Here is a 12,136-nt window from a genome sequence, read left to right on the forward strand (position 1 = left end):
CCAGGCACATGCATCACAACCATATGTGCATGATATGGTGATCTCATATCAAAATAAACAGCACATGACATTGCAGGTGGGGACCCAGTTAGAATTTTTTCAGGCTGAATAGCTCATCCCACTCAAAACGTCCCTGAATAAGGATTGTTTAAGGATGTTGAATGAAACACCCATGTTTCGAAAGGTGAATTATTCAAACCCCAAAGAATTCCTCTTGACACATGGCTATAATGCTCTTCCAAACACTATTATTATTATTATTATTATTATTATTATTATTATTATCATCGTTATTGTTATCATTATTGTTATAATGTTATTGCTTTTGCTAATGTTATTACAATTGTTATTAGTGATGTTGTTTCTGCTGTAGTTGTGATCACTGCTGTCTATGTTGTTGTTCTTGTTGCTACTGTTAAAGTCATAAATATTATTGGAAATGATGTTGTTGTTACTGGCACTATTTAGCCCGAGGTCAACACTGGTCAAGAAGACCTATGATCAATAGCATTCTAGTCTTGCTAACCTAATGTATCTGATGTATCTGGGATCATGTTATCTAAATATGTCTTTTTCTTTTTTCTTTGAAAAAAAGCAGAGTTTTTTGACTTGAGGGAAATTTGGCTGTTATTTCAGCAGCTCAAGCAACCACAAGCGAAACTTTGCTTGCACCCACATTTCAAAACACCTCAAAAAGAAAAAAAAAAAAGAAAGGAAAGAAATATTTTAAAAAAATAAAATTATTCAGAAGGCTTTGGTTAACTCAAGGCTATTCAAGAAGACACTTGCTCAAGGTGCCATGTAGTAGGGCTGAACCTGAAACTGTGTGGTTAAAAAGTGAACTTCTTAACCACACAGCTATGCTTGTACCTATGTGCTTAAAACTTTTTAAAAAACAATTCATTAAACCTTAAAACCCAGACTAATTTAACATAAGTTTCTTTCAACATTCCCATAAAGGCATTTAAATCATTATCACTGTCTAATTAATTAATGCTTCTTAACATTTTGATTAATGTTCCTTAGTGTCATGTTAATGTATGCATAACCTATGAATTTGCATAATCAAAGATTCATTATTTCTCTTGACATTGATGTACTCCAACCAGTTTGAATACACTCACAATTTGATCCTGGCACTAAGAAAAAGATTCTCCACCCTGGTACAGATGTTCCAGCTGATGCTGTTTCTCACATTCTTATATTATTGCTGTTTTGCTCATTATAATGTTGTTATTGTCGTCACTATTCCTGATGTTCTTGTTGGTGTTGTTGCTGCTGCTTGCTAATGTTGAGCTTACTCTTGTTGCTGTTGTGATTGTCATCATGGGTTTCTGTCATTGCAGATAATGCACGTTTCAAAAGTTGTCATCCTTTCTTATTTGCTATTAGTGCTGTTGTTGTTACTGTTGCAGATGTTGTTACTGCTGCTGCTGCTGTTGGTGTTATTGTAGTTGTTGTTGTGGTTACTGTTGTTGTTGTATAACCCCAGGTCAGCCCTGATCAGACAGTCATGTCACCAAATGGCATCAAAACCATGGCCATCAGCAACTGTGTAACTTGGACTCTATGATCCAATGTGTCCTTTTTTTAAGATGGTAGGGTTTGATTTGAGGAAGATTTGACTTCTAATTCTTGCAGGTTCCTTCACTGGCTTTTGGTACATTTATGTTGCTGTGGCTTTTAGCATTGGGTATTGCAATCTGGTGATCACCGTTGATGTTGTTGTTGTTGTTTTATTACTGCTGCTGTTTGTGCTGTTGCTGTTTCTGATCTTGCTGCTGCTGTTACTTCTGTTATAGTTGATGCTGCTGTTTTTGTTGCTGCTGCTGTTGTTTTGTTTGATGTTGTTGCTGATATTGCTGCTGTTGCAGAGGTGGTTACCACATCAACAGTCTGACCATCTAATTTACTGCTGTCTTCACAAAGGTTAGATTTCTTAGGCAATTTCTAAAAAAAAAAAAAAATAAATAACAATAATAATAATAATAATAATAATGGTCGATTAGGTATGATAAGAAAATATTCAGACAAATACATAACAAAAACACCAGGACTTACAAATATATACAACATACAGAAAATTGCACTACTGGGCACTGCACACATCCTACGCAAAACACTTTCAATACAGTAACCATAAGAGCATCACAGCAAACCACAGCACATACCCAAGGCGCACAGAGCTGCGCTCGGTAGTGAAGTGAAAGCATGCTATAAAAATAAAACTACTGAATAATAATAATAATGATAATAATAATAATAATAAAACAACAATAATAATCCTGGTGGGAGGGGACTAGTCGATTACCCCAGCACTTGACTAATACTTATTTAAACGATCCTGGAAGGATGAAAGGCAAAGTCAACCTCGGTAGAATTTGAACTCAGAACATAAAGACAGATGAAATAATGCCAAATATTTTATCTGGCTTGTCAATGATTCTTCCAGCTCACCACCTTAATTACTAGAAAAGCACTTGGAGAGCGCAGACCACCACCAAGCAGCTCATTTTAAGATAGATACGCGAGTAAAATAACTAATAGAGAAATGAAAATAAACTTTGGAAACAGCAACGCCACCATAGGTTACGTGGAAACGATGAACGTGTTTTCAAGGGAGATTATCAAAGAACGTAACATTATGAGGATGATGCACTTGATGGTACATAGGGGCACTTGACTTGATGGGTCTTCTTAAGTAGATCACATCGTCAGAAGTCTCAGTCATTAATCATTGCTTCTGTGAGGTTCAAAGTTTGATGATCATGCTTCACCACCTCATCCCATATTTTCCTGGGTCTACCTCTACCACAGGTTCCCTCCAAAATTAGAGATCAGCACTTCTTTACACAGCTGTTTGCGTCCATATGCATCACATAACCATACCAGCACAGTCAAATCATTATCTAATAAGCTGACCTGCCATCTTTTTCATTCCAAGTTGAAGGAGACAGCTGTAACTTATTTTATTGATCCTGAAAGGAAGAAAGATAAAACTGACCTACAAAACACTGCTTCTCACAACTAACTAGTTTGCAGGATGCAGTCAGGATGTGAAGACAATTTGGAAGCTAGATTTACAATAAAGTTTTATGTTAAACTGGGAAAAAATGCTACTGAAGTTTATGAAATGCTCCAGACTGCTTATGGATTAACTTGTGTGAACCAGGCATCTTTTTTTCACTGGTGCAAGAGGCCAAGTAAAGCAAGTCCACTGGGCAGTACATGATGATCCTCTTCTTTGACAGCAATGGCATCATTTAAATTCACTGGTTTCCCTCAGGCCAGACAGTCAACAAAGAAACTGTAGAGATAAACTTAGCAATTGATTTAATAGCACTGCTAACACAGTAGAACACAGTATTGACTTATAAAAGCATTTAATATACTTGGTAGTATATTGTGGTTGCATAATGAAATACAGTATCCCTACAAATCATTAATAGTAACAAAGAGTACTTTGTGGAGGTTTGGATGGAATTCAGAAAGAGATTCCCTCACAAAAGGCCAGAGAACCTGCACCAGAACAATGCACCAATCCACAGTTCCGTCCTGATGACCAACTACTTGATAGAGATAGGCATCAAAACTGTCCCTCACCCCCACCTACAGTCCTTGTGATTTTTGATTGTTCCTCAAGCTGAAGGAGATGATGGAGGCTGTGACAAGGGTCTCGGACACCTTCATTTTGGAGGACTTCCAGTGGGCCTTCACGAAGAGGCTAGAGTTCCATAGCAAGAGCATTGATGGTAAAGGATTGAAGGAGGTTAAAGTTTTGTACTTCTTTGAAATTAATAAATGTCTCTCCTGAGAATGTTTCAAAACTTCTGGAATGCACCTTGCATGTGCAGGTATATTAATATTTTAAATGAACACCTTAAGGTTACATATTTGAAAAGAAGGGTATAGTTAATTAAATTGATATCTGTATATGCTGAAAGTTAATCATTATATGAATACTGATGTGATTACAGGAAAAGCAGGCTTTTAACATGATTCAGATTTAGAATACAGAGAAATGGAACTAAATTATTGAAGGCGTTTAAACTAGAGGTCTATCATTCCCCTATTCATCAAGCAACTTATAAATTCAACCACATTTCCAACTTCACTTCCATAAATTTCACAATGTATTTTAAATAAATTGCTAATATCTGAATATATTTCTTTAAACAATATATTCACTGCCTGGAGGAGCAAATATATCAACAGAGCTAGATTAAATACAGATTATTATTGAAAAAAAAAGATATATGTATATTTAACAGAGATTAAATATAGATAATTAAGTATAGTATAAAAATAAATGAACTAAAAATGATTAAATATTGAATAAATATAGATGATTAAATCTAAATTAAATATAAATGACAAAATATATCAACTTGAGCTCAAAGCAGAAAAATAAATTAAAAGTAAATGTCTTCTAAATCCCAAGAAACTTTTATGAGATACCTCACTGAGTTCTAATTTCTTCGTATTAATCTGGCCTGAGGCAGTGAGTTAGCAGAACCATTAACACAGCAGACGAAATACTAAGTAGCATTTCTTCTGGTTCATTAGACACTAAGTTCAAATTCTGGTGTGGTCAACTTTACTCTTCATACTTCAGAGGTTGATAAAAATCAAGTACCAGTCAAATACTAGGGTCTATGTAATCAAATCGCCCCTCCCCTCAAGATTATTGGCCTTGTACCAAAATTAGAAAGAAGGCAGCAAGCTAGTACAATCATTGACTTTTACTTGTTTCAGCCATTTGATTGTGGCCATGCTGGGGCACTGCCTTGCAGGGTTTTTGTCGAACAAATCAACCCCAGGACTTATATGTTTTTTAAAGTCTAGTATTTATTCTATCAGCCCTTTTTTTTGGGCCAAATTGCTGAGTTATGGGGACATAAACACACCTACACCAATTGTCAATTGGTGCCATCAAATTTCATCTATATGGCTTTGGTGGATATGTGTTTGTAGGAGAAAACACTTGTTCTGTGCTGTATAATGAAATTGAAACAGGAACTACAAGGTTCAAATCAAACTTTTTAAACATATAGCTATGCATAGATTCATGTTGTTAATAATGCTATTCTTACATTAAATTTCACAGACATTGTTGAGAAATCGTTATCACATGATCATATAGACTAAAATACACTCCAATCTGAAAAATATTAAAAAATAGATAACCTTAAATATCTCACCTTGAATGGAACCATTTCCGTCTTGGTCAACTGGTATCAGTAACTCATCGTTTCCTCTCCGGTTGCACCATGTGATATTGCAGCGACAGAAAGCTCGCTGGAAGATGAGACCGTAGAAACTGCTAAAGCCAAGGAGAATGAGAATCAAGCCAAAAGGTGTATACCAAAGGTCATGTCTCCAGTGTGCTGGAACCATAGCAATCCAAATAAATACGACGCATAGGCATTCGAATATTATGCGTGTGGTGGCGTTCCAATGTTTTGTTAGAGTCACTCCTGCGAATCGGAATGCTGCGAAACTGATCATTGTCCCTATATAATAGAAGAAAAATAGATAAATAAATATATGAATAAATAAGAAAATAAATAAATAAATGTTATTCTTTTATTTGCTTCAGTCATTTGACTGCGGCCATGCTGGAGCACCGCCTTTAGTCGAGCAAATCAACCCCAGGACTTATTCTTTGTAAGCCTAGTACTTATTCTATTGGTCTCTTTTGCCGAACCGCTAAGGTATGGGGACGTAAACACACCTGTATCGGTTGTCAAGCGATGTTGGGGGGACAAACACAAACACACAAACATACACACACACACACACACATATATTTCCTCTACCTTCCTAAAACTATATAAAAATAGAAATAAGAACAAAAATAATAGTATTAATAGTGGTAATAATGGTATTAATGGTGATAGTAATGGTAATGATAGAAATAAAAATTAAAATAAAAAGACAAAAATATTGATATTAAAAAAATAATAAAAATATGGATACAATGGTAGTATTTATTTTTTATTTATTTTTCATCATGGCTTACATTGGATTTGAAACCTAATAGTTTTTAGTTACCAAACCTGCCTGACTATTCTAAAGGGTATACTAAAAATTAGATTTTTTTTCTTTTTTTTTTTTTTGGTCTAGTCCATATTATTATTTATTTAAGCTTGCTCTCATAATTATAATTTTTTTGATTGGTGACTTCGATGATGTCTGTGTGTCGTTTATTTACCCTGAAGAAGGGGTTATCACCAATTTGTGTTCTATTGTGCCCTAAATACGGTGATATACCCCCGAAATGGCCATAGGTGTTCTGTGTTTGTATTCCACCTATACTTGTAATCCACTGTAAATGATGTTTATGGTTTGATTTTACTGATGTTACCTGCCGAATGGTGAAATATGGATTTTACTTTGCCACACTTTGGATGTTTTGTTGTTGTTTTGTCCCGTGCGCTCTGGTATTCCTGTTTATGAAATTGGATTTTACCTACTAAATTGGCTGTCATGAGGCAGGTAGTTGAACTTTCGTACTATTTATCTTGAACTTCTTTTATTGGCTATTGGCCTCAGCGAATGAACTGTTGTGCTACGTCTCCCTATTATTTTGTTCTCTATATTTTTTCTATATATATATATATATATTTTTATTCTACTGTATTTGTACCGGTCTCTAATATTTTTAATCAACTTTTAATCGCAGTTTATTTATTTATTTATATTATTCTATTGTATTTTTAATCGATTTTTATTCTTATGTATAAAAATTTTAACTTCCCTTTACTAATTTGGTTTTGTGGTCTATGTTGTACTTCTTATATGTGGTCATTGGTGGGCTACAGCTTTTTGAGTCGATGACCTAACGGTTTTATTCTGCCATTAACTTTGTACCTATGTCTCAACTAGTTTGAGCACTTCTTTTACAGCCTTGTATAAATTCTTGGTTTTCTAATACAAAACTTAATATTGAATAAATATATATATATATATATATATATATATATATATATATATATATATATAATCATAAATATACAGGGATTAGCATTGAGTTGCTTCTCCAACATACTGAAAATTTAGAAATAGCAGTCAAAGAACTACTGATTCTAAACTACAAATTTTTCTCTAAATGGATGGCGATATTTATGGCACACATGAAGCAACTCAATGCTAATCCCTGTATATTTATGATGATAAATGGTTTTACCGATAAAGGTTTTTTCATACTGAACTACTTGGCAAAATTGTTAATTATTAATTCTATTATTAATTGACGATTCCCTGCCCTTATTCTTGTATATATATATATATATATATATACAATGGGCTTCTTTCAGTTTCCGTCTAGCAAATCCACTCACAAGGCTTTGGTCGACCCGAGGCTATAGTAGAAGACACTTGCTCAAGGTGCCATGCAGTGGGACTGAACATGGAACCATGTGGTTGGTAAGCAAGCTACTTTATTTCATTTCAGTTTGCCACAAGGGCAGCTGCGGGCTGGACAAGCACATTAATAAGATGAGATGAATGATGAATATGATATCAATGAGAGAAGACAGATGCCGCCTGCCGAACTCTGCTTCTCTAAATCATTGTTCTTTTATAAATTACACAAATTTACAAATTGAGGCTATAAACCTCTTACTTTACAATTTCATTATGTCTTTGAACTGAGGCACTTGCCTCTTACACTTTTCTTTTTCATGGCCACAAGCCCTTTCAATATGAGGCACTCATCCTCTTATATTTTACTGCAAGCTACTTACCACACAGCCACTCCTGCGCCTAATGTTAATAATGTTTTAAAATTTAAGCACAAGGCAAGCACGTTCAAGGGAGATATAAATGGATTTCATCAACTCTTGTGCTTAAATGGTTCTCATCTTATTGACCTTACAAGGCTTGATGTAATTTAAACTCAGAATGTAAAGACATACAAAATGCCACTGAGCATTTCACCTGGCATACTAACAATTCTACCAGCTCACCACCTTAAATGATGTTAATAACAACAGGCTTTTTTTGACGAGTGTTAACAGGTTTACAAATAGATGGGAAGAGGTAGAATAAGAATTCATTAATTATTTAAAGTAATGTTTTTATCAGTCTAACATTTTGACTGTAGCCACATAACATTACAGATTTATGGATGTAGAAAGTCATAGAAATTGTTTAAGTGTCAGAAGGCTAGAAAGTGATGACAGGTGAAGTAAGAGCTCATTCAATAAATCATCATTAAATTTTAATCCCAGTAGCTACATAATGTGAACGCATGAGACCTAGTGATTAGGGTGTTGCACTCATGATCCCTAGATTGTGTTTTCAATTCCTGGACCAGTTGGTGAGATGGGTCTTTGAGCAAAACACTTCATTTCACATTGCTCCAGTCCACTCAGCTGTATATTTCTTCCAGTGATAGCAGGGAAGTTAATTTTGCAATGGACTGGTATACCATCCAGTAGGGTGGGGTAGTGTAATCTCAGTCACCTACACACCATGGAAACTGAGTTAAGTTCTGGCCTCATGAGTTTGGGGTCTTAAAACAGACCTAAGCTACTTAATATTCAGAGATTCTTGGATGCTTTAGTTATTAGGGATTTTAAAAGAGTATTAAGAGTTGAAGTACATGGTTTAGTGATTAGGATGTTCAACTCATGATCATACAATTGTGGTTTTGATCAAATAGCAGTGATTCTCGAATTGAAAGAAGCCTATTTTATGTCATCATCATCATCGTTTAACGTCCGCTTTCCATGTTAGCATGGGTTGGACGATTTGACTGAGGACTGGCAAGCCAGAAGGCTGCACCAGGCTCCAATCTGATCTGGCAGAATTTCTACGGCTGGATGACCTTCCTAACACCAACCACTCCAAGAATGTAGTGGGTGCTTTTACGTGCAACCGGCATGAGGGCTAGTCAGGCGGTACTGGCAACGACCACACTCAAAAAAGTGTTTTTTACATGCCACCTGCACAGGAGCCAGTCCAGCAGCACTGGCAATGACCTCGATCGAATGATTTTCTAACGTGCCACCAGCACAAGTGCTAGAAGGCAATGCTGGTAACGATTACGCTGTAATGGTGTTATATTATACCTATAAAGGTGCAGACTTGCTAGCCACTTTATTATTATCATTATTATTATTAATAATGATAATGATACCTATTTAACTATCAGTTAAATATGGCTCACAATATGGTCGTTTTGAATGTTGTGGGGGCATTCAAATGTAAGAATGTAACTCTTTTACTTGTGTCAGTCATTTGACTGCGGCCATGCTGAAGCACTGCCTTTAGTCGAGCAAGTCAACCCCAGGACTTATTCTTTGTAAGCCTAAAACTTATTCCATTGGTCTCTTTTGCTGAACCGCTAAGTTACGAGGACATAAAGGCACCAGCATTGGTTGTCAAGCGATGTTGGGGTGACAAACACAGACACAGAAACATATACACATGCATACATATATATATATATATACATATATACAATGGGCTTCTTTCAGTTTCCGTCTACCAAATCCACTCACAAAGCTTTGGTCAGACTGAGGCTATAGTAGAAGACACTTTCCCAAGGTGCCATGCAGTGGGAATGAGCCCGGAACCATGTGGTTGGTAGGCAAGCTACTTACCACACAGCCACTCCTGTGATGAATATTTCAGAAATAGTTGTTGTCTGGCTGACGAGCCTTTCATACAGAAAGTGAAATCAATTGATCCTGGAATATACGCATCCTTTACTTCTGTAGTTCATCCAAGGTAAGCCTATTGTTGTTATGTTTGTTGCATTTGCTGTGTGCATTTTAATAATGATGTTAGGGTGATAGCTCTTTATAGCAAGTAGTATTTTAATACCCTACTGAATTTTGTTTAGGCGCAGGAGTGGCTGTGTGGTAAGTAGCTTGCTTACCAACCACATGATTCCGGGTTAAGTCCCACTGCGTGGCACCTTGGGCAAGTGTCTTCTACTATAGCCTCGGGCTGACCAAAGCCTTGTGAGTGGATTTGGTAGACAAAAACTGAAAGAAGCCTGTCGTATATATATATATGTGTGTATGCCTGTGTTTGTCCCAACATCGCTTGACAACCGATGGTGGTGTGTTTACGTCCCCGTAACTTAGCAGTTCAGCAAAAGAGCTTGATAGAATAAGTACTAGGCTTACAAAGAATAAGACCTGGGGTCAATTTGCTCGACTTAAAGCAGTGCTCCAGCATGGTCGCAGTCAAATGACTGAAACAAGTAAAAGATATATATATATATATATGCGCGCACACATACGCAGAATGGGCTTCTTTTAATTTCCATTTATCAAATCTACTCACAAAGCTTTGGTCAACCAAGATCTATAATAAAAGAGGCTGTGCAGTTGGACTGAACCCAAGACCACATTGTTGAGAAGCAAGCTTCATGAACACACAGCCACATCCCTATAAAGTCTGATGTAATTTTCTTTGGTCTAGATTCTCTCCTTGTCACAGAATCTTTGTGTTGCATATTTTCGTCAATACTTAGATATATGAAATTCTCATTTTGTGGAACAGAATAGCTAGAATGAGAGAGTATTACTCCACAGGTTTAAAGTTTGGAAGCAGTTTCTCAACTATGAACTTTTCTTTTGGCCAAATTCCATCCCTATATCAGCAGAAAATGCTGTTACTCGATCCAATTGTTTCTCAACTATGTAAATATTTATAATATAGATCTTTTGATCATCTACAAAGGAATTCTTAGTTTCTTAGTGTCTCTTACTGTTGTAGACCCTAGCACATAAAAGAAAGGACAGTGAATTTAATGCCAAAATAAACAGAGGCGTCAACAGACTGTCTGTTTAGAATATTCTATGAATATTTTATGCAAATATGCATGTATATGTATGTATGTATGTAGATATACCTGCATGCATATATGTGCATTTTTGTGTTTATATATATATATATATATGTTACATCATGCATACATACATATATACGTTACATGTATACATACATCATGAATACCTATATGTATTGAAAGACTGTTTGTTTACAATATTCTGTGAAGATATTATGCAAATATGTATATATATGTATGTATGTATGCATACATATATCTATGTATGTATGAATGTATGCGTGTATATATGCACATATGTATGCATGTATGTATGTATGTATGTATGTAGAGTCTCTTCTATTTTTTAATTATTATAAATCTTCCACTGAGGAGGGAGTCGGTTTCCAACAAAGACTCAAGACTCCATCTTTGGGATGTAGTTGACACAGACAAATTCACATTTGGAATTTGAGAAAAGTCTTGCGTATTTTTACTGTCCCACTCACAGATTGCACTTGTAATGTACGAATTAGCCTGGTTGATTTCGCTTTCCGAAAACCCAGTTTATCCAGATTCTCCTTTAAGCACTTACTAACAAAACTTAGTGCTCCGATTATTATTGGTATGAATATGAATTCATAGTCTGGATACAGAAGCCGGAGGTTTTGTTTGTATGTATGCATGTATGCAAATACATATATATGTTACATCATGCATATATACATAATATACACACGTGTTCATGCACATATGTACGCATCCATGTATACATGCATGTGTATATGTGTATGTATGCATGCATGTATATGTATGTATGTGTGTATGTATTATGCATGTATGCACGTATGTATGTATGTATGCATGTATGTATGTGTGTATGTGTATGTATATATGTGTATATATGTATGTATGTGTCTGTACGTACGTGTTTATATGTATGTATACATGTATGTATGTGTGTGTGTGTATATATGTATATGTGTATATATGTATGTTTTTAGACTTGTGTATATGCATGCATGTGTGTATGTATGTATGTATGCATATATGCTATATCATGCATATATACATAATATAAACACATATGCGTTCATGTACATTGCAGGCATCCATGTACGCATGCATGTATATATGTATGTATGTGTGTGCGTATGTATGTATGCACGTACGTATGTGTGTAAGTGTGTGTGTTTGTGTACGTGTATATAGCAGTTATATGATTTGCCAAAAATACTTGGATTAAAACCAATGTTCCCTTTAAGCCAAGATAGCCATTGCACAAGTTATGACATCTGAACAGCGAATGTGTTGACCTGGAAAATATCAACCAAGGATGGTGGAAAG

At 35.5% G+C, this 12,136-nt stretch overlaps 1 protein-coding gene across 1 annotated transcript in view; it reads right to left on the reverse strand.

Moving 5' to 3' along the window:
- Positions 1-12,136, reverse strand: part of LOC106870267 (solute carrier family 35 member F6-like) — a 478,944-nt gene that overhangs the window by 1,297 nt on the left and 465,511 nt on the right. Inside the window, exons 7-8 of the mRNA XM_052969764.2 lie at positions 5,202-5,513; positions 1-1,950 (exon numbers count right to left, since the gene is read on the reverse strand). The exon at positions 1-1,950 is cut by the window's left edge and continues 1,297 nt beyond it. Of these exons, the coding sequence (XP_052825724.1) occupies positions 1,940-1,950; positions 5,202-5,513 (323 nt within the window). The 3' untranslated portion in view covers positions 1-1,939. The remainder of the gene's footprint in view (positions 1,951-5,201; positions 5,514-12,136) is intronic.

This window comes from Octopus bimaculoides, chromosome 7 (genome assembly GCF_046866305.1).
Source record: "Octopus bimaculoides isolate indiv1 chromosome 7, ASM4686630v1, whole genome shotgun sequence".
NCBI classification, from domain to species: domain Eukaryota; kingdom Metazoa; phylum Mollusca; class Cephalopoda; order Octopoda; family Octopodidae; genus Octopus; species Octopus bimaculoides.